The sequence below is a fragment of the Sinocyclocheilus anshuiensis genome, unplaced genomic scaffold (assembly GCF_001515605.1).
Source record: "Sinocyclocheilus anshuiensis isolate Anshui unplaced genomic scaffold, SAMN03320099.WGS_v1.1 scaffold1052, whole genome shotgun sequence".
NCBI lineage: Eukaryota > Metazoa > Chordata > Actinopteri > Cypriniformes > Cyprinidae > Sinocyclocheilus > Sinocyclocheilus anshuiensis.
Window position 1 is genome coordinate 206,021 of NW_015549556.1, and position 23,139 is coordinate 229,159.

The 23,139-nt window shown below is 36.4% G+C and overlaps 1 protein-coding gene across 3 annotated transcripts in view; it reads right to left on the reverse strand.

Moving 5' to 3' along the window:
• Window positions 1-22,783, reverse strand: part of LOC107656969 (UPF0583 protein C15orf59 homolog) — a 67,320-nt gene extending 44,537 nt beyond the window's left edge. Inside the window, exons 1-3 of one of the 3 annotated variants that reach the window (XM_016444930.1) lie at window positions 22,054-22,783; window positions 21,526-21,845; window positions 20,541-21,352 (exon numbers count right to left, since the gene is read on the reverse strand). In XM_016444930.1, the coding sequence (XP_016300416.1) occupies window positions 20,541-20,684 (144 nt within the window). In that variant the 5' untranslated portion in view covers window positions 20,685-21,352; window positions 21,526-21,845; window positions 22,054-22,783. The remainder of the gene's footprint in view (window positions 1-20,540; window positions 21,353-21,525; window positions 21,846-22,053) is intronic. The other 2 variants (XM_016444932.1, XM_016444931.1) reach the window with 2 other exon arrangements.
• Between the last annotated feature and the right edge of the window lie 356 nt (window positions 22,784-23,139).

Sequence of the window (23,139 nt, forward strand, 5' to 3'; positions counted from 1 at the left end):
CACGCACGCACACACACACACACACAAACACACACACTCTAAATTACAGCCCCAAAACTCAATGTTCCCGTCAGCCGCTGCACAGCACAAACTAGGGCACAGTTAATCTGTTGAAAAGATGGTAGAGGTGTCCTAGTTTATTTGACACACTGCAGTTACTACACAGGATGCTGCGGAGGTTGAAGGTTTACAGGAAGTGCAGTGTACATAGAGAAAGGTACACAAATACAACAAGAGTTAGATTTGTGTTTTAGTTATTCAAACTACAAACAGAAATTTGCCCTGAGACCTAGATTAAAGAAAACAGTCATGAACAAATCTTGTAACTGAACCAAGTCTCTCTCTCTCTCTCTCTCTCTCTCTCTGTGTGTATTTTCCTGATTTCAAAGATGGACCAGCACAAACCTTGACTGAAACCCTGTTCTAGAAGAAGTCTAAAATATTCTAAAATCTAGAAAAAAATTAAAAAAAAACCTGAACTGACTTTGTTCATGACTGAAATTAACAAAACTGATAACAAACAAGAAAATGAATCAATTAAGATTTGTCTTTCATCAGTTAACTATTTCATTTATATATTAAAATAAGTAAGATGTAATTAAATAAATCAAATGAAATATTTTATATATGAAATATATGAACATTTTATTTAAATATTTACTGTTGCCACAGTAATGCACAGCATTCAAAAATCAATTCTCAGAAGATGCTTCTCTAAAGTCATCCCCTTTAAAGCTTTGCAACTAAAAACATCAAAGCTAAAAAACAGGTACAAGGCAAACATAATTTTAACTGAACTAAATGAGGCATTTAGTTCGTTCATGACTGAACTTATAAAATGCAACTTCTCTTTCGTGAACTAACAAAGAATCTTGTTCATATATGAACTGAATCAACTAGGATATCTCTTTCATGAAATAAACGATGCATCTCATTTACCTATTAAAAATACTAGAAATAAATTTGAATAGCATCTTGTTTTTTTATGTGAAATCCCAGAATGTTCGTTAAAATAATATGTTGACTGAAACCCTACAGTTGCCTCAAAGCACAGAATGCAAAAATCCTAGGCGTTTCATTTACGGATGAACTAACTGAACTGTGACATTTCACAGTATTTTTAATGAATCGGTAGAATAAATTATTCAACGACTCACTCGTAACACACAATAACACACTCATCGTAGCCACTTTCTGCCGTATCGATGTGAGCTCCACTGAACGAATCTCTCTAGTGAACCTATTCGAAAGAAAAATTCTCCAGCACTAGCATGCGTGTGCGCTTTCTTTCAAGCATCTTCAGAATCCATGCTTCTTTTTGCTCTGTTGAAGCAGCTGTTCAGAGCGGTTGTGATTCAGCAGGCTCTCTTTTCATCTGCTTTTAAACCAACGGCCCATTACCCGGTCCACCGTATCCGTTCCTTCTGAACTCACTCAAATCAGCTTCCCATTAGGCATTTTCCCAGCATCGTGTCACTCATCCTCGAGCAGGAGCCATTACTGACAGATATTTTGACAATCTCACAAAACGCTGCCAAACAAATGTTTGGCTTGTCCTTTCAAGCTTCAGCGTGCAGTTTTTGTGCCATTTCTCTAAAGCTTTTCTCTGTGTTTAATAGCTTAATGCCTCTCACTGAGATGATGCCTTGGGCGGAAGCCTTCTTTCTTTTCTAGCTTTGCCCAGTATTTTATTTCCCCCTCTATTTCCACACCAGAATGTTTGTCTCTTCAAGCGATCCGCTGAGAGGAACCGAACTGGCTTCCCTTGAATTGCGAACAAAATAAAAGAGAGTCACAGTGTAGAAAGCCACGCAGATTAAAGTGCTCTACGCCAGACGAGCTAAAAGCGCATTAAAAATTTTAAATATAAAAAGCATTGGCTCAGGCTCAGCATGGTCCATGTCCAACGGCTGTGTCTCACATATTGGCTGAGCTGGCATTGGTAATTTTACAGTTGGCTGCCGAAGGTTTGCGGCCAGCAGACGTGCAAAACAAATTCACTCAGTAGGAGCCGCTCGCCTCGCTGCCCTTTATATCAGTGCTAAAACACTGGCCGCCGTCTCCAGGTCGAGTAACAACACGACTGCTCTCAGAAAATACCATTCACGCTACTTGTTTCCCCGTTGTGAGCGCGATTTTGTTGGTTAAAGTGTTTTTCTCAAGCTACGGTCTGAGACGGACTGTTTAACATCTACAGGCGAGGCTGAGCTTTGAAATGAACCATTTGGCTCCCATTACAATGCTTGTACTCTATATTTGTCAGGTTTCGGACAGGTTCTTTAGCAAATGCACAGTAGTTCGGTTACAGTATATTTTTTAAACAACAGGGATTGGTGAGCAGCTCGTGGCATCCCTAAAAACGTCCAAAATATAACTAGAGATTATAGAGATATAGAGAATTTGTATTTTGGTTATTCAAGCTACAAACAGAAAATTGCCTTAGAGCTCTAGATCTAAGAAAGCAGTCATGAACAAATCTTGCAACTCAGTCAAGTCTGTCTCTGTTTGACTGAACAGCACAATCTTTTCATTGGTTGGACCTGCTGAACGAATACTGAATGAGTCTGAGTTTGAAGTCTGAACAAGATTCGGAGTGGAACTGAATGAGACCTTGAATTCAACAAACTCAACAAACTGTTTTGGTGCTGAACAAGACGCTTAGTTCATTCATGTCTAACCTTAAACTGTGACTTAAATGAGAAATCTTGTTCATAGATGAACTGAATCAACTAGGATTTCTCTTTCATGAATGCATTAGACATCTTGTTTATTAAAATTATATATATATATATATATATATAGAGAGAGAGAGAGAGAGAGAGAGAGAGAGAGATATTAGACTAGATATCTTGTTTATATATGAGCAATATCACATGAGTAGCAGTGTGATATATCACCATGGCTGTGATTCGGCCGTAGGTTATCACAGCGTGCTGATATACAGCCATATCTCATGGCTGCGAGTGTGATATTGTGCTTATAGAGTTCGACGGCACGAGTGTGTAAATATATAAGAAAAACAACAACGGAGTGTCTTTAAAAACCCTCTTTTGTGCGGAACTACTTCCTTCCGCCATGGATTCAAATCTCAGTTTGACAGTTTAACAGCTGAGATCAAGATCCGTTACTAATTCGAGAACGTCACTTTAGAACTTTAGTAACGAAGGAACGTTGAGTCGCTTCATTGAAAGCTTATTGTATCACTGTATTAAAAGCTCTCTGTATTATGAGAGAGAGATGGACTGAGCGAATGTGATTACCTGCATCTGATACAGCATTCACAATAAAACATTAGTCTGAATGTCCGCTGAGGAAAGCGATATCTTTGTCGTACTATCTTTCATCTGTTAAGGGTTATTTCTGATGACAGCGCTGCTCACTGCATTTGTTAGCTGCGTCTTACAAGCTGTTATTAAAAGTAAAAAGAACTTCCTTGTTTACAACCCTGTTTCAGTCTCTTTCAATATAAAAGTCTTTACTGCGGACTCACTCAGAGAAACAGTCTCTTGTTGCCATCTAATGGCGGGAATAATGTGACTAAAATCACCAGCATGAACACACACACACACCCACACCCACACCCACACATACTTTTTAAACTAAACCGACCCCTACCCCTCACAGAAAACTTTCTGCATTTTTACAATTTAAAAAAATTTATATAAAGCATTATTTAATGAATAATACTATTTAATAAACAACAACAACAGCCATCATAAAAGTTGCTAGGCAATTCAGTCAAAAGCACAAAGGCAGCGCTCTGATATACAGCATTGAAGTTATATAAAACATTATGTTATGAGACTTTGCCCTCAGCCAAAACTATTTGCTCTGGAACAAATGATAGATTAATGAGACCAAAGACTGCCCGTTAGATTTACCCAAAATGAATTATACCTCATGTTTAACCACTACAGAGACATCAGAGCCAGCGGTGATTTCCAGAAGATCTGGCCGAGGTGAGGCTGCTCTCGGTGGGTTCATGAGCGCTGAACGGCCGCTGACGCCCTGGAGCTCACATATAAAAGACTCTTAAAACTACATTCCGTGACACAAAAACAGTATTATTTATACAATTATAGTGGATTTGGGCGTCCGCCATGACGCTCGCTGTGAGAAACACTGCAAGCGGAGTGATACAAACGGTGAAACGGTTGGAGTGCTGTTATCACTAGAATATCGCACTCTCATCAGCCAATCAGATTCAAGGACCAGAAAGAACTGTTGTGTAAATTAAAATAAAAAAAATAATAATCAAACAAAATACACAAACTATATTTGCATCAGTCCAGTGTTTCAATGCATTCCAGCATTTTTTTTTGCAACGTCAAAAAACTGGCATAAAAATGTTGTCTGAAACCCTGTTATTTAAAAAAAAAAAAAGTAAATGAAAGTATCTGTCTGCGCTACTTGGTTCCCCGTTGTGAGCGCAAGCTGTTGGTTAAAGTGTTTTTCTCGCACTCGTGTCCGAGATGAACGTCTACAGGCGAGACAGAGGTTTGAAATGAACCCAGTTTAATTGACTCCCATTACAACACCTGTACTCTATGTTTGTCAGATTTCAGACAGGTTGCGTCTTTAACAAAAGCACAGAGGTTCAGTAAACTGATGTTTTTTAACAACAGCAGCTCTTGGCATCCCTGTAAAGTTAGTTTTTTTTCCTCTCAGGGTTATTCAGCAGTGTTGTTCAGTCACAGATCAATACTATAGCCTTTGCTCGCCCAAGGTTTCCATAAAAGAGCTTCTCTGTGAATGGAATAGCAGCTCATATTGATTCAGTTTGCTTGTTTTAAGTGTGCGAGAAAAGTCTTGTCATTTACAAAAAGCTTTAGCTTCGGTGACTGTCGCTCAAAACGCTTTTCTCTCTCTGTAACAGAAAAACAACAATATTGTTTTGTGGCAGGAAAACCACTTTGGAGGCTGAGGTGGGTGATGTTTTCCAGCAAGCCATCCATATTCATTAAGCGCACAGACAGGTTTTGGTGGATAAATTAGCGGGATAGCTTGTGTCTACCTAATTGCAGGATTTCTAGTTGTGATTGCGTCATACAGATGCACTTCCACAGAGCGACACCTCAATCTGTCCCCCACCATCACTAAACAAATATCCAGCACACCACACACTCAAAGTCAAAGCAACCTTGAGGACGCTGCTGGCCAATATTGCCACCTGTCAATCAAATCTTGCAGCATTAGCGGCGAGGTGTCGGCGAGCTCCAGGAGCCAATCAGCTGCTTCGGTTGGCAACAATGACAAATGCATTTGTTTTCATTATCAGTTTAGGGCTTTAGCTATGTTGTTATTATTAGAGACAGTAGAGAAATACAGGCCTCCGTCCCCATATAATGGCAGCTGGATATTTTCATACTCATTTATACTGTGTGTGAAAAATACTAAATGTGACACTGTAAAGAAACCTGTTGTTTCCAAAATTACATAATTGTCTTTTATGTAATATATTGTATTAAAGCCTAAATAAATTATTACATTTTCAGTATCTATTTTTAACAATTATTTATCTATTTATCAATTATTTAAAAATGTCTTTGTTAGATTTTAGATTTGTGTGTGTGTGTGTGTCTGTGTGCGTGTATATATATATATATATATATATATATATCGTACCAGTCAAAGGTTTTTGAACAGTACAATTTTTAATGTTTTTTTTAAGAATTCTCTTCTGCTCAACAAGCCTGCATTTATTTGATCCAAAATACAGCAAAAGCAGTAATATTGTGAAATATGTTTACAATTTAAAATAGCTGTTTTCTATGTTAATATGTGTTAAACTGTAATTTATTTCTGTGATCAAAGCTGTATTTTGCTAAATAAAAGTAGTAATTTCTATCATTTCTTTCCCAACGAAAAAAATTATACTGACTCCAAGCTTTTGAATGGTATAGTGTATAATTTTATAAAAGTTACATGCTGATTTTATTTCAGATAAATGCTGATCTTTGGATTTTTCTATTCATCAAAGAATCCTGAACAAAAATATACAGTATATACACACACACACACACATATACATAAAGAACTATTAAATACATTTTTAGTCGTTTTTGCTTTTTTATATGTCTATATAGATTTATAAATTTTAATTTCAGTTTTAGTTATTACATCAAGTTTAGTACAAGTTTAAAATGACAACTAGCTTAAATAATCATTAACCAAAATAAAATAACATAAAACATAGAAAATGTTTTATTTTATTTCAGATGCTATATTTTGGTTTTAATTTTAGCATCAGCTTGTAGTTGTGATTGTGTCACACAGATGCACTTCCTGGAGCCACACCTCAATCTTTGTAAATATGGAAAATATTTAATAATGAGTTTGAAAATAAGTATAATTGAATTATTTGAATCAATTTTAATTTTACTTCTTTGCTTCTATATATCAGCTGTGATAAATCATGTTTAGGGCTACCAAAGTTAAAAGAGTTCACCTTTGAAATTGAAGAAATTTGTTTAATGGCACTGCATTTACCAGTTACCTTTTTGGCTGAAAACCCAAAGACGAAAATGAATTTAATTAATCAAGTTAAAACTCAAATAAAACAGAGTTGTATATAAGCATTTAAAACACAGATAAGGCATTTTTATATTAACTTTTTAATGACATAATTACTTCAATTCTTTGTTGTAAATATAAATATTTACATGGTGGCTGTAATACAAATATTTAATCAAACATACACTAAATAATGAAGCCAGCAGGTTAAGGGGAAAATAATTAATATGTAATATAGTAATGCCATTCAGCAAAATGCTACTCACTTTTTCTGCAGCAAAAATTAAATAAATAAATAGAAAATAAAAGCAACAAGATTTTGAATCTGTTGATCATTCTGAATGCAGTGAACAGTTTCATATGATTTCTAGAGGAATTCTGCTGGAAAGAGCAGGACGTGATTGGTCAGATCTCAGCTGCATTTATCTGGAACTCATTGTTCCTCTGTGAGCTGATGATGGTTTCGGTTTCTCATCTGCTTTCTAAACTAGCATCAGCGCGAGTGAAATATGAGCAGAGCATTGACTAAAGCTTCAAGCTCTGAGAAACAGAAGATCAAAAGAAACATCAGCAGAAATGCTGATTAACACAAACAAATCCAGTCTTCATAAGCGGCTTCTAATGCTGAACACATCTCAGCCAACAATAAGCCAGCAATCACAGATTGCTAATGAGGCTGCAGCATGTGCATGTTACCAAAAACATATCAAAAACTGAGGGGAATAAACCTAGTTTGCCTCAGACAGTAGTCAGTGCTGACATTTCTAGAGCGTTTCTGCACTGAAGCGAGAGCTTTTCTGTTTCAACACAGAGAGCAGATGAGAAGACATTCATCTTTTTGGACTGATATGTTAAGTAGCAAGACGTTTCTGTAATTTACATAGCAATCTGGTGAGATAATGTTGTGGCATACATCAAAGCTTATTAAGGCACACGTTCATTAATTGGCAAATGTGAGCACATCACAGGACGCAGAATTCTCTATAGGACAGAGTATGTTAGTTCTGCACAAAATCAGCTTCTAGATGCTGAACGAGTCTCTGCAGTGAGCGGCGCTTTATGATTCATGTTTCCAAAGTTCACAAACCATTACTGACAAACAGCAATAAAGCTCATGTTTTCATAGGGCTGAAAGTTAGTGATAATTACTGGCTATACAGTAGTTTACACACCAGAACTATTGATGATAAATACACAGCAGCTACTGTATGTAAAATTACTTCAGATAGAAATCATTTTTGTTGTGATGACAATTTTAGTCTATTGATCTCACTAAAGATTGGTTTCTGATAACATATTGTACTGTTTAATAATAATAATAATAATAATAAATATCGATGCTACTACTATTATTATTATTATTATTATGATTATGATCATATTATCATTATATTATTGTGTTAATAATATTATTTATTATTATTATTTAACAACAACAACAACAATAATAATAATAATAATAAAATGTTACTTTTAGTAGTAGTAGTATATTAACATTATAATAATTACTATCAATATGTAGGTAAATAACAACAACAACAATAATAATAATAATAATAATTGGTATGAAACATAAATATAATAATACATATAACTATGTTATTAATTATTAGTAATGTCAATAATAATAATTGTTGTTGTTATTATTATTAGAAACAAGAACATCAGAACTTTTGTTAACAATATCAGAAAATTAACAGATTTGATTTAGAACAGATTCAGAAATATTTGCTGTTATTTGATATCAAGTAACTGCAATAACTTTTAAAAAGTATAAAAAATAATAACGGAAATTTTAGTCTATTCAGCTCCCTAAAACTACACTGATATAGTTTAACTTGTACAGTTTTAATCGCTTCATTAATATTTAGACACTTAAACCTAATGATTGACCTTGGAATTTTAGCCGAAGGTCGCAGTCATCTGCCATTTCACTTATTGTCACGGCCCAGGCTTTTAGTCAAACGAGCTCCGGAATTAGTGGCTTTGCCCATTAGTCGTTTAATTGCCTCTGGACGAGTGACATGCATACAGAATAACAGACTGACTGACTGGTCAAAGGGGATGAATTTATAGCAATTAATGAGACCGCGGCTCGTTCACTAGTGTCACTTCAACCTACCAGTGGCTTTAGCTGTATTTGAGCAAAATTTTTTAGCGTTTAATAAAAAAAAAACAATCTAAATATTATTGCATTTAATTAAAAAAAAAATCTAAATATTATTGCATGCAACTAAAAAATATCTAAATATTATTGCATGCAATTAAAAAAATATCTAAATATTATTGCATTTAATTAAATACTATCTAAATAGTATTGCATTTAATTAAAACATATCTAAATATTATTGCATGCAATTAAATATAAAATATTTAATATATTCATAAAGGAAAAAATCAGTAAAAAAAAAGCATCTAACTACAGTGTACTGTGTTTTTTGAAGTATTTATTTTACTCAAATGTAAAATAAATAACTTCAATTATTGCATTATATAACAAAAACTACAAAAACAGCAAATGCAGAACAGTTATGACCATCAAAAAGCCAATAATTATACATTGTTTATGCTTTATTAGCCTAATAAACAGCACATTTAGAGGCTAGTCTTAAAAACTTGTTAACCGACTTAATGAAAAAGCCTCATCTTTCTGTTCCTGAAGATTACAGTAGTTTTCATAATAATAATTGTGCAGATTGGCTTGACTATATTCAGACTGCACTTGCAGAAACACTGGCTGCAGGACTGACATTTGACAGATGTTAAGCGAGTTGATAGTGTATTTTTTATTTGATTTTATTTTTTTCCATTGTGTAATTATTAGCCTCACATGACGTTTGACAGTCACGTTCAGAAAGGAGTCTGTCTCATATTCAGTAAATTAGCATGCTGTCAGAGTCGTGGCCAGCGCACGGTTGAGTCGAGGACAGAAGCGTTTCTTCACGTCAAGCTCAAACCGTGAAGGAGGCGTCGCTCGCGTCAGTGGCTGCACCTGAGGATCAGTCTGTGAGAGTCACACACTGCACACGTTTGAGAAAAACTCATCCGCTTAAACACAGATGTCAGCACTAGCCAGAGCAGGTGGTGATGTCTATCAATATTTACTGCTGACATATTTTAAAGTCTATTTATTTCCTTTCATTCTATGATTGAGTGTTGCTCGGTTTATACGCGCAGGAGAAGGGATAGAGTCTGTGTCTTTATCAATAAACAGTTTTACATTGATGCATTTATTATCATTAATATTTTCATTTTCAGTCACAGTTTTTGTTTAGCTATTTTCATTGCTGTAAAAAGCACATTAATTTGAATCTGACCCCTCAACAATCAACATTTTCTGCTTTTATTGTAAAATACCGCACTTCATCAATCAACAAATTTATATTTATGCATTTATTATAATTAACATTTTCATTCACCTAATGAACTTCTTTATATTCTTTAATCTTATCCAATTTTTATAGATGTAAAAAATAAATAAATAAATTCAGTCTGACCACTCAAATCAACGTTTTCTGCTTTTTATTATAAAATACTGTACTTCATCAATAAACAATTTTACATTAATGCATTTATTATCACTAACATTTTCTCTCAAGGGATCTCATTCATTTTTATTATTTAGCCGTATCAATTTTGTCTTTCTTTATAATTAATGATAATTACATTATACTGTAATTTTGTATTTTTTGTTTCAGTTTAAATAATAAATACAAAATAGTAAATAAAAATGCCAGCACAAAAGCATAGTTTTTGTTTTGCTATTTTTATTTGCAATTTGTATAGTTGTAAAAAAACATTAAAATTTAATCTGACTACTCAAATCAACATTTTCAGCTTTTTACTGTAAAATACTGTACTTCATCAATAAACAATTTTACATATGCATTTCTTATCAATAAAATTTACATTTACCTACTGATCTTAATGATTTTTTTTATTCGTTAACCTTATTCCTTTTGTCTTAATAATTAATTATAATCAATACTTTTTTTTTTTTCTATGAACTGCAAATAAAAACAGCAACACAAAGGCAATATTTTTTTGCACTGTTTTAGTTTTGAAATTGTTATAGTTGTAAAACGCACATTCAAATTAAACCTGACCACTCAGATCAACGTTTTGTGCTTATTACAGTAAAATACTGTACTTCACAGAATACCACAGTATTATCATGGAGCCATGCCTTAAGCACATGCATCTTTCTGGAATATTTCTAAGCAGAAAGTCTAATAGTTAGTCTGATTTTTCGCTCTCTGCTCTGCCAGCCGTGGTGCAGCTTGAATAATTAATCTTGGCTCTGGTCAGCATCTCTTTCATCACGCTCTGCCTGAAGCTGACACCTGTGATCCAGAGACAGTGACGGGACCAAGAGCAGGACAGTGAGGGGACAGAGAGGGGTGCCAGTCATGCATACAGGGCCAGCTGGGCCGAACAAGGTGACGCTGACAGTGATTTGTTACAGGTACAGTAAAAGCCACCGCGAGAAGTGTGTGAGATTCACTCAACACAGAAAACAGGAGAGCTGATTCTGATGTGCTTCCTACGGAGCAAATGATATAAAACTGCATTGTTTTATAATAATAATAATAATAATAATAATAACTAAATGTATTATTATTATTATTGTTATTATTGAACATCCAGCTAAATTATACAATGGCAAAATAAACCACTTACTACTTTTGCGCTTTTGTTAACATGCTCATGTCACAATTTTATAGAAAAACAAATGCATAATCTGATTTTTTTTTTTTTTTTCAGTTTACATAAATGTTTTTTGAAATATCGAAATATCGGAAATGTGTTTAAAAATCATATCACCGTTATTGAAAAAAATTATATCGAGCTGATTCTGATGTGCTTCCTACGGAGCAAATGATATAAAACTGCATTGTTTTATAATAATAATAATAATAATAATAATAACTAAATGTATTATTATTATTATTGTTATTATTGAACATCCAGCTAAATTATACAATGGCAAAATAAACCACTTACTACTTTTGCGCTTTTGTTAACATGCTCATGTCACAATTTTATAGAAAAACAAATGCATAATCTGATTTTTTTTTTTTTTTTCAGTTTACATCATGTCACTTTGATTTTAATTTAAACAAATTTTCAGTTTTAAATAGGGATTTTGGATGCCAAAGTTTTAGTGCAGCCTCAAATGAATGGATTGAAGAAGTGAAGGATCTTAATATAGTAACATGCTTTTCCAAACCAATGTTCGCATGTCACTTATTTCAAAACGCCCTCAACACTGATATAAAACTGGAAACCTACTGTTTAATGATTCAACCTCCCATGACCACAAACATCCATGTAGAGCACAATAATCTTGTCCACCTCTTTCCATTCGCACAGATGTAATAAAAGACTCTAACAGCCGGTTGAGAGGCTTTAAAGGTTAAAGGCTGCCTGTGCCCTGCTGCTTAAGCTCTGGCTGTTACAGTTCATTCTATCAGCAGCTACATTATGAGATCATTGCACACTGGGTCACACTGTAATATCGCAGTGCTGAGATGGATGCTGTTCAGCCGCACTTGTTTCAAGAAAGCGTTTTATTTTCAAGGACATCATTGCATATACAGTCATGCACGTCGCACAGCACAGTCATCGTATGTGATGGACGCTCAGAAATTATGGTCTGAAAAACGCCTTCGCTCTCCAGATCCCATTATGCATTCAGTCCCTGTTGTAGTTAAGGCCTGATAAAAGCATTTGTGCATCTCCGTGTGCTAAGCATGCTTGGAAAGCAATTAGCCCATGTACAGAGTCAGTCTGCCATTTCTCACCCCATTAAGTTCAGCCCAGTGGTTTAATTCATAGCATAAAGATGTGCCAGGACCTGTCCCATGCACGCCCTTCAGAGCGACCAGAGCTGTTTTCACATGCCAGCATCAGCCTGGCCGGCGAAAGAGAGAAAGAGCATCGATGAGGAAAAGAGGACAGAAAGACAGGAGGCCGCGAGCCTGACAGACAAGGTGTTATCGCTCTGCTTTCTCAGTGCATGTGGAGGAAATGTGACTCTGTGCCACGCAACCAATGCATCGCTATTCCCTCCGCTAACAGATACTGTATGTCCTGTTTAATAAGGCAAAAGCTGAAGCTCCAAAGACGCTGGCAGATTTTGCAGGCATATTTGTATAAGCGCTCAGGTAAAACAAGAGCTTCAGAAAATAAACCCTGAAATCTCTGGGAAAGGATTGCATCATTTCACAACAAACTTCACCGTGAATATAACATAAGGGTGTTACATCAGGAATAGTTCACCTAAAAATAAAAAATATGCCATTGTTTAGTCACCTTAATGTCGTTTCAAAGCCACAGGTCAATGAGCGGCGGCTATGAAGCTCCAAAAAGGACACAAAACACATTAAAAGCGCCATAAAACTGCACGTTAAGCTTAAGTTTTAAAGGTTTAAAAGTTCAATGCAATTTAAGCTTAATCAGTAGAACTTCTGGCATAATGCTGATTATTTAATTTTCTCTCAATAAGGCCCATTTTTGGAGGATATAAAAGCAGAAATGTGAACCTTATAACTATAAAATATTAATTCTGTTAAAAAGATGCATATATATATAGTTTATATATTAACATTTACAGATTAGCCCCATTCCCTTCCATTGCAAGTTAAAAGTCACTCTAACCCAGATTTTTATAAGTGGAAATAAATCAGTTTGAAACAAATACAGCTGATTGAGCTTAGCTTGCACTGAAACCAGAATAATACATGTTCTGAAGCCATAGCCATCAAAGACTTCGAAAATAGTGTATTATTCATATGGACCATTTATGTGGTGCTTTATTGCCATTTTTGGTGCATTTTGTTCTTTAAAACGCTCTACTCTTGCGTTTTACTGAAACAAATAATCAGTGTATACGGGCTTGGAATCAACATGAGAGTAAATGGTGCCACAATTTTCATTTTTATGTGATGTATTCCTTTTAATGTCGTTCCAAAGCCACAGTTCAATGACCGGCGACAAAAAAGGACAAGAACACAATAAAAGTGGCTTAAAAATGCTTAAGGTTCAATACAAGTTATGCTTAATCGATAGAATTTGTGGCAGAATGGTGATTATACCACAATCAATAATTTTCTATTAAAACTAGCAAAATGTTCGGTGGATAATCGAGGTTACAGTGAGCTACTTACAATGACGCCCATTTCTGGAGGATATAAAAGCAAAACTTTATAAAAGTTATTACATTAATTCTGTTAAAATGTTTGCATTTTTGAGCTGTAAATCTGTGTAAATCATTATTTTTTTGACAGTTTTTGGCTTTAATGCTGTTGTTGCTGTGCAAACAAAGTGATAAGTCAGGTGGCAAGGCTACTTTGAAAAGACGCGCTAGCTGAGAGGAGTTTCGTCAAAGCTGACTAAAAGTGATCGAGGATCATTTCGACTAACTTGAAGAACCTGTGATATCTTCTTCAGGGTGAAAAAGGAAAATAAAAGCTGAAACGTTTTCACCGAACCTTGCAAAAGCAGCGCATTACAACGGTGAGGGAAAAGCTGCGTGTATTGCGTGTAATCACATCCATACAGTTTATGATCACAACAACAACGTTTGTCAGGCGTCTACATTATCATTTGAGGAGATTACAAAGATTAAACCAGTGTTTTTTTAAACTCTAAAACATGAAATGTGGAATTATCTGCTTTTGCCAAAAAACAACTGTTGGAGTTATCTGCTTTTGCTATCAAACAAACTTTTAATATGTAAAAAAAAAACATACTTTCTATGAACATTAATTTTGTAAATTACCTGTATTTGTTTAAGTTATTATTACTTAATCAAAACAACCCAACTGCAGTTTGATTGATATTACTTGGAATGTGCAATAAAAAAACGTGATTTCTGAAAAAAAAAAAAGAGGAGTTATTGGTTTTTGCAAATGAACTCTTCATACTGTATATATATGTTTATTTGTTTATTTATATTTTACAGTTTACAGGTCATGTATTTCTTATGTGGTGCCGCTTTATTGCCATTTTTGGTGCTTTTGTTTCTTCAAAATGTTCTACTCTTGTGTTTTGCTGAAAAAGAAGTAGTGCATACGAGCTTGGAATCGACATGAGAGTAAAATATGACACAATTTTCATTTTTTAGGTGAACTATTCCTTTTAACTCAACTTAAAATCTTTGCCTCAGCATCCAGAAGCTTCTAATGGCCACTAGAGATGGAGGACGTGGTGCGAGCCAAAGTGGGAGCTAATCCATGGCTTTCACCAGCATCAATAGCAGCTTCAGCAGTCTGGAGAGGGGTGTAATGAAGCTGGAAGCTCGCAGCGTCTGGTAACTGCGGGCTCGTTGGTCAGTTTTCACTCCTTTCCAAAAGGGCTGTTGAAATCAGACATCATTGCTCCGTCATCACACGGGCTGACGCTATCGAGCGCAACATCATCTCTCTCTGAAGACTGGCTGATGCTCTCGTTCCTGAGGTGGCACTCATTAATTTAAGAAATTAATTTGAGCGAAGGAAATGAGGTCAAGAGAAAATGGAAATGGGTCTTTGAAAGCGGGTGAAGTAAGACGGACGGACGGAGCCAGGGTTTGGCTGGATGCTTACTAAACCGAGTCCTAACCAGATGCCACACAACGCCATGACATTTAATAATAATAAAAAAAAAACAATCTTTTCCATTTCAATCAACGTTTTTCAATCAGATACACTGCAACATATACTGCTGATACACTACAACATCGCGGCTGAAACAACAGCATACAAACTATGACAATGATAATCTGAGTATATGCTTTATTTAATGTTAAAAGGGTCTAATATGAGTTTGAACGTCATTTTGAGTGACCTTTATAGCCATACTGAAAGCGACAATAGATAATTTACCTCAGATCTTGAAAATAAAGCAAGCATCAATGTTAAAACAGTGTAAACAAACAAGTGTATTCTATGACAAATATTGTATCAGTCAGTATGTAATTTTATTAATGCTAAAATGGTTTATGAATTAGATTATGTACTTATCCATAGAGTGGTGCAGGCATGACGTCAAAATTTGCCACGGGTTCCCTCAAGATTTTCTAATGGGGTTTTTCATTTTCAAAGTAAAACAAGGTCTGTGGTAAACATATCTTGATGATACATGTTTTGCTCTGCAACATAACTTACTCACACCCCAAACGTTTTTTATCGAGTTACTTATTAGAAACATGTTTTTTAAAAATAAACATAACAGCTTCAAAATTAGCTTTTTTGATTTGGGTGTGTGTAATTTTATTATAGAGAAAACGTTCAAGTCTCATCAAGTTACAATGAAGCTCAAGAGCAGGAGACAGGAGCTTTATTCACATGTCTTGCATAAGAACATTTTAGTTGCCTTTGACTTCGGCTGTGGCTGCATGTCACCGATCGGTGAGAAATGTCACCCACAAACCCTCAAGCTTTTATTTTAACTGAGTATTTGTGAAATGCTATAAACTGATGTCCACAAATCTTGACATTTATGTGAATATAAATGAAGTGAACCTAGTGCACATTTCATTTTCAATGGAGTTAGTATTAAGAAGCATGCATTTACTGTGAACTGAAAAAAAAAATAGTGCTGTAAAATGATTAATCATGATTAATCACATCCAAAATAAAACATATGTGTGTACTGTGTATATTTATTATGTATATATAAATACACACACATGCATGTTTATATTTAAGAAAAATATGTTTTGTTTATATTCATTTTAATTTATTTTCTCATATGTGTTGTTGGTGTTGCACTGTTCAATGTTTATGTGAATATACAGTATATATATATATATATATATATTTATATATATATGTATGTATGTGTATATATGTGTGTGTGTGTGTGTGTGTGTGTTTTCAGATGTTCGATTCCTCACCAGAATATAATACAATGTGATGCTAAAAATGTGCTTCTAAATATACTGCCTTTATTGAAGTTAAAGATGTAAAAATATATTGACTAAATCAGTGTTCTTTTAGTATCAATGATATGCCATTATAGTTTTGTCAATATTTTTAAGTAGATTTCATCTTTATATTCTGTTCTGATTTTCATTGTAGTTGTCATTCATCCATTCATCCATCCATCTAGGTTTTTATTTAGTTTTAGTTATTTGAATACTTCATGTTAAATTAAAACTAGCTGAAATAAAATTAATTTATTTGTATATTTAATTTTAATTATTGCTTTTAGTTTTAGTTTTGGTTAACTATAACAACCCTGGACTAAATGAATGTTGCTAAATACCAAAAGTAATTTTTAAGAGTTAGGAAAGAAATGCCGTAGCTTCTTAATGTTACAACTTCATGTTTCTGAACTTTTTGAGTTTTGTTCTGTTGGGACTTTACTCTTATTTATGTGTTGCATTTAAAGTAAACATAAAATCAAAACAGACTGGATTTACTTTATCAAAACATATGATCTTTCATCAAAAAATAATAACTCGTTCTGTATGAACTGACTTTCATTTTCAGCTGACATGAGAAATCCTGCTTGTTTCACAATTGCTTCCAGATGAATAAAATCAAGTCCTGTCCTACATCTTCTCACGTTAAATATCCTGCTTCATATATATGTCAGATTAGAAAAGAGAAATGGGTTTTGACTTTAACTGCTGACATACTGTTACTGTAAAGACACTTTGCAACTGTACAGGCTTTGTGTGAAGGGAAGGAACTAGCCTGCGGCACAGTCTTTACAAATGGGACTGATGCTGTTTGATCAGAGGAGCTTCAGTGAAGTCATTTGCTGATTCCTTTGACTTGATTCTGCCTAAAAAGTGCTATAGATCTCTACAAGGATCCAACTTGACTGTTGCATCTATTGGGGACACATATGTGATGCATATATGCAACATAATCATGTTTGAAGGAATAGTTCACCTAAAAATGAAAATACTGTCATAATTTATTCACCCTTATATCAATCCAAACACATAGGACTTTCTTGTGTGAAACAAAAAAGGTGAAATGTTTCGATCAATTACAATTAAAGATGACCGGAGCTTTCAAGCTTCAAAAAGGACAAATGCGTACCATAAAGATATCATAAAATTAGTCTAGAAACTTGCAAGTCTTCTAGAGTCATGTTTGTGACATGATCAGACCAAAATTAAAGTAGTTATTAACTTATAATCGTTCCCTCCTTTAATCTACGAACTGAATTCAAACACCAAATCATTAAGATTCATGATTGAATCATTCAGACTAATTTATATTTGTATTGTCAACTTTGTTATTATTATTATTATTATTATTTCTAAGACAGAAATATATTATTTTGTGACACAACTGAATATATAATAAATATAATAAATCAGGAAACTAGATTAAAGCAAAATCATTAAGATTCATGATTGAATCATTCAGACTAATTATATTTGTATTGTCAACTTTGTTATTATTATTATTATTATTATTTCTAAGACAGAAATATATTATTTTGTGACACAACTGAATATATAATAAATATAATAAATCAGGAAACTAGATTAAAGCATGTGCAAGAGTTGACATTCTCTTGATTTGTGCTTATCGGTTAAAGTGCAATAATTCTGATGTAATTTCTCAAATGACAACAATCATGATCAGCAATCACAATAATAATTTTGAGCAAAATAATTGCGATTAGCAGTTTAACCACTATGCAGCATGACTAAAATGTGGCTTAGTTTTAATTGACTAAAACTGATTTAATCGTCCGGCAATTAAATTGGCGGGGGGGGGGACCCCTCAAGCTTTAATTTTGCTGGAAAACTGCAGGAAAGCCTTAAGTGTCTCTGAGAGCAGGTTTACAAACACTTCTCATTACAAACCTAGTGGAATGCTGTAATCATCTGTCTAGGAAAATGTTGGAAATTATGCAAATTATGAAATGCAACCATTAGGAATTGATAAGTGTAGTAAAATCATTATATTTGGCGCTTCTGCATCCCTTTTGAATCTTGAAAGCTACAGTCCTAATTCATTATAATTGCGTGAGATGAAAAAAAAAATGCATTCTTGAAAATCCCTACTTTTGTGTTTCAAAAGAAGAAAGAACATCGTACGACGCCGGTGTGAATGAACGATGGCAGAATGTCCATTTTGGGGCAAACGATTCCTTTAACGAGTCGTCTCATTATTATTTGAGTGAGGACATTAGAAGAGGCCGAGCCGTTTCGTCTAAAATCTCAACTTAGAGGAAGCCATGTTTGCCATTGCATCACTCCCTCTGCTTCTGTGTGATAAACCAATCTCTCAAATTACTGAGCTCAGGCACAGACACTTAAACGAGCTGCAGACACTGCACTGGAGCAAAGATAAGTACTCTTTGTCCAAATGACACTCGTCTCTCTCATTACATGCTGTGAGACACAGTCTCCTCTCCGTATTGTGTCTTTCTGTCTCCGTCTACTTCCTCTCTCTCTCTCATTCCTAGAAAGAATGGCACTTTTTTCACTCTCTTCTGACACTTATTTTAATATTATATTTTATTTAACTTTTTGTTAGCTTCTCATGAACTCACAAACCCCAGGGGTTTGCGAACCACCTTTTTGGAAGCCCTGTCATAAGGTATGAAACATCTTCAGTTTGCAATTACGTTGATTTTTAAGGTGCACAATTTCACTAAGTGGTGAAAAAGCAACATCTGAGCAAAAACTTGACTTTAAATAGCAAGTTTGGGTATTCAAAATGACTCAACCATAATATTTTGTTGTCCTGTCATCTAATGAAATCTTGAATGAATCGAAATTGAGTTCTGAAAAATTCCAAATTTGGCTACTGTTGGATCTGATGAATCTGCATGAAGGAATCTGTCCGACCGCAGCGCCTCTAGCGGATACAGTGGTCCTGTCAGAGGGCAGACAGGGTAAACAGTCTCAGCGAGAGTGCGGCAGCCTTTGATTCGGGGATTAAGCCCCCTGTGGTTACCTCCACGCTGTGAGCCGAGAGTCCCGACTGATCCTGTCACACTCTCTCTGTCTGCCTGTGAGACGCCGTCTTCATCACTTGCTACTATCTCTCCTCCCATCACTCTCTCTCTCTCTCTCTCTCTGTCTGTCTGTCTAAAGCTCTCTCTCTCTCATTCCTAGAAAGAATGGCACTTTTTTCACTCTCTTCTGACACTTAATTTCAAGCACTTGTATTTTCTGACAATCCATAGACATCTTGTGTGGGCCCGTTATGCATCTGGGGCGTTTAACCGTAATGGGAGTGTTTATGTTATCGATGGTTTTTGCATGTTGTGCTACGCGCCACAGAGAATTCAGAACCAATCAGCTCACTGAGGACAGCAGCAGCGAATCGACTCATTAATGAAATTGATCATCAAATTCAGTGCAACTACTAGCTGACTCCAGAGGGAGCGCTGTCTGTTTCAATCAGCATGATAATGCTAGGCTTAAACAAAGGCCAATAAAAATGCATGTGCATGTGGAGCGTGATCTTATAACAATATTATGAATAATATAATGTGCTTAATACATATAGATAGTTTAATCCAAATCAATTTACAGTAGGGCAGTTTCAATGAGTCCCTTTGGAGCAGCTATGGGTTAAGTGGTTTGCTCAAGTACACGATGGCGGTAGAACAGAAACAGGGTCTATAGTTAATGGATCACCTGTAAGTGGGATCAAACCTGCTGATTTACAGTTAAAAGCCTGGATCTTTCCCTTTTTCTCTGCCTCTCACTTTTGTTCCCTTTCTATTTTTCTCTGTATATCTGTTCACGCCATCATTTGGCATTGCAACAGATTCTTGCAAGGGAAAAGTGCACCTTGCCTTTGGATAAAAGAGCTAAATCCCTTTCTTTGATTCCCAAGACAGTTAAATTCTCAGGTTAAGGCCGCTTGCTTTGGTTTCTTACTGTAATGAGGCTACATTGACTCCCTACCACACTGGTACTGCTTCAACCTGCCAGTCCAAACTGGAAAACATTCATTATTTATCTCCTGCTCGAGAAACCAGTCATCTAAAGTCCAAACAGAACCTATTAATTTCCCTCAAAGGTAAAAGGCAACCAAAGGATTCCCAATCCTTACCTCCCGCAGTTCATGTGCCACATCTTTCAGCTCCTTGAGGATTCCTTCCAGCTGCTTGATCACCATCTTCATGTGGCTGCGGATCTGTTCTCTCTGACTGGGGGTCTCAGAGGGTTCCCGGGCTGGAGCTCCGCTCTGGGACATCCTTCACAGGCTGCTCACGGGCCGGGGTGCGGAGCGCTGAGGGCAGGGGCGAGCCGAGCCACGATCCATGTCTGGGGCCTCCAGGAGCCGCAGTGCTACTGATCCGATCTGGGGCTCGGGCCACGCAGGAAGGGTTCAACATCTTAAATATGCCCGGGCAGTCGAGAGACCTCGCTGGGTCTGGGGTCAAGCCTCCTCTTGCTGTGTACGGCGGGGCATCTTGGGACAGACGCGGATGGAACAGAAGGTGCTGGAATCATTGAAGGATGGTTAGGCTGTTAGATCCAAGAATACACACCGAACTCCAGGATGAAGAAGTGAAATGTGCAAGAAGCGTGGCTCATTTCACCCTAGCATGTGTTTAGTGTGCATGTGTGAGTCCTTAGGGGTAACTTTGGATGGAAAGCAGTTGTCTATGATGCAGAATTCTTCTCTTCCATGAAGACATGGCTAGGAGGGTTGTATGAGCGACTGATCCACTGCTAACTCTTGTAAAATCCAATCCAGGACAAAAAAGGAAACTCCCAAAGTTGCCTTTCTGTCAGAGTAGACTGAAGTGCTTCTTTGTTTTAAATCTGCAACGTTTTGTCTTTTTGTCTTGTGTTCGGAGTAAAAAAAGTAAAACCAAAAGGTGAAATATTCCAACTTTGCGTTTCCTTGAACGGGATCTGAAAGAAAAGCGGAGCGAGAGAGGATGTTAATTCAGCCAAAAAGCCACAGCGATTTTATGTGCATATATATATATGTTTGTCCTTGTGCATTTGTGCATGTCTGAAACGATAAACCAAGGCAACCGACGTAATGCTTTCAGAGTGATTAGCAAAATTGCAACTACACTTACAATAAGTGTTATGATGAACGTTTCACATGTAATCCCCCACGGGGTTTCAGACGGAATGGCGCATCCTTTTCTCCAGGTCAGAGAGACATTTCTCACCCATTTCATTAAATGGAAATAGAGACAGAGATGAATCTCAATCTAGTTCCCTTTGATGTCGGGTGAAATCCAGTTGTTACCCTTTTAGAATAGCGTGGCGTTCTTCAAAAGCCATCAGAGAAGGTAAATTCCATGTCTTTTGCTCCAGGAAGAATTGGAAGGGAATAAAAGAGGATAACTTGACCCTTCAAACCGCTGCCAAAAGAGACAATCTGACACAACACCTGGAAAGAGAGGAAGGAGAGCAATTTCTCTGCTTATCTGGTAACGTCTCTCTTCCTGTCATTTTTTTCTCTCCCCCATACTCAATTTTCTTAAACACATATCTTGATTTTCTCTTTTAACCGTGTTCAAGCTTCGGTTTACTACACAAAATCAATTACAGACAGCAAAGAGAGACTAAGAAGAACCGATACAAATAAACACGCTCACCAAATTGAATCACACCAGCCCCCGTGGAAATACATTTTATAAAACAGGGGTCTCTGGCACTCTTTCTCGCTCTCACCTCTCGCCTGGTCAGTGGTAGAAAGTGCATGCAGGTTTGCCTTTACTCCCTCCTGAGGAACAACGGGAATACAGATTTCGGCTCGGCTGAGCTCGGATCATCTTTCCCGTTTTGTTGCGGCGTCAGTCACCATCTCTCTCACACACGCCGTCTTCCTCCCAATCACCCCTACTTCTCTCTCTCCCGTTCCCACACACAATCCCACTGTATTATGTCTTTCCCTTCAGTGTCCATCCAGCCACACTCGCCCACCGTAAGAAGGAGAGTTCATTCAGAGCCGTCCTTCAGAGAGAAAGTGAAGCAGCAGCGGAGGAGGAGTGAGGGAGGAGGTGGTGGATGAAAGATTTACCCCGGGTCCCCTCTTTTCGAGCCCCCGGCAGCCTTGGCTTCTCTGCTCCTGCATGGACTCCTGGAAGTCCTCGGATGCTCTTGTTGCTGCGGCGACCACTAGCTGCCGGTTCCGCCTCGTATTCCGTCTCTCGGCCGTGGAACAGACACCTCCTGTCGCCGTGACGACAGTCTCTGACTGAGGGAGGGATGCTGGCTTTGCCTCCGATTCTAAACCCTGTGGATACACGCGCACTCTGGCACTCTGGTCCCCTCTCTATCTCTCTCGGTCCCTCCTGCCAGATGGAGGGGGGAAGAGGCTGGAGTTTATGGACAGGCTTTGGCTGCTAGTGAAGACGGCTCTCTCTCTGGCTCTGGAGGGGAGGAGGAGGGACCAGAAGATTTAAAGAGACAGTAGCAAGCTTCACACTGTATCTCTTTTATGTCTCCCTTCGTCTGTTTATTCATAGCCCTCTATTTTCTTTATGGCTGCCTATAAGCCTTCACTCTCCCAATATATGCTATAAATAGCACCTTCATAAACTGACTTAGACAAAATTGCACTACATGATATGACATTTAAAGATATATTCTCTAAAAACTAATATTTTAGAAACATTTCAGTAAATGTATTATTGAAAACAATACTGAATTTCTTGTTGATAAAAAAAAAAACATAATTT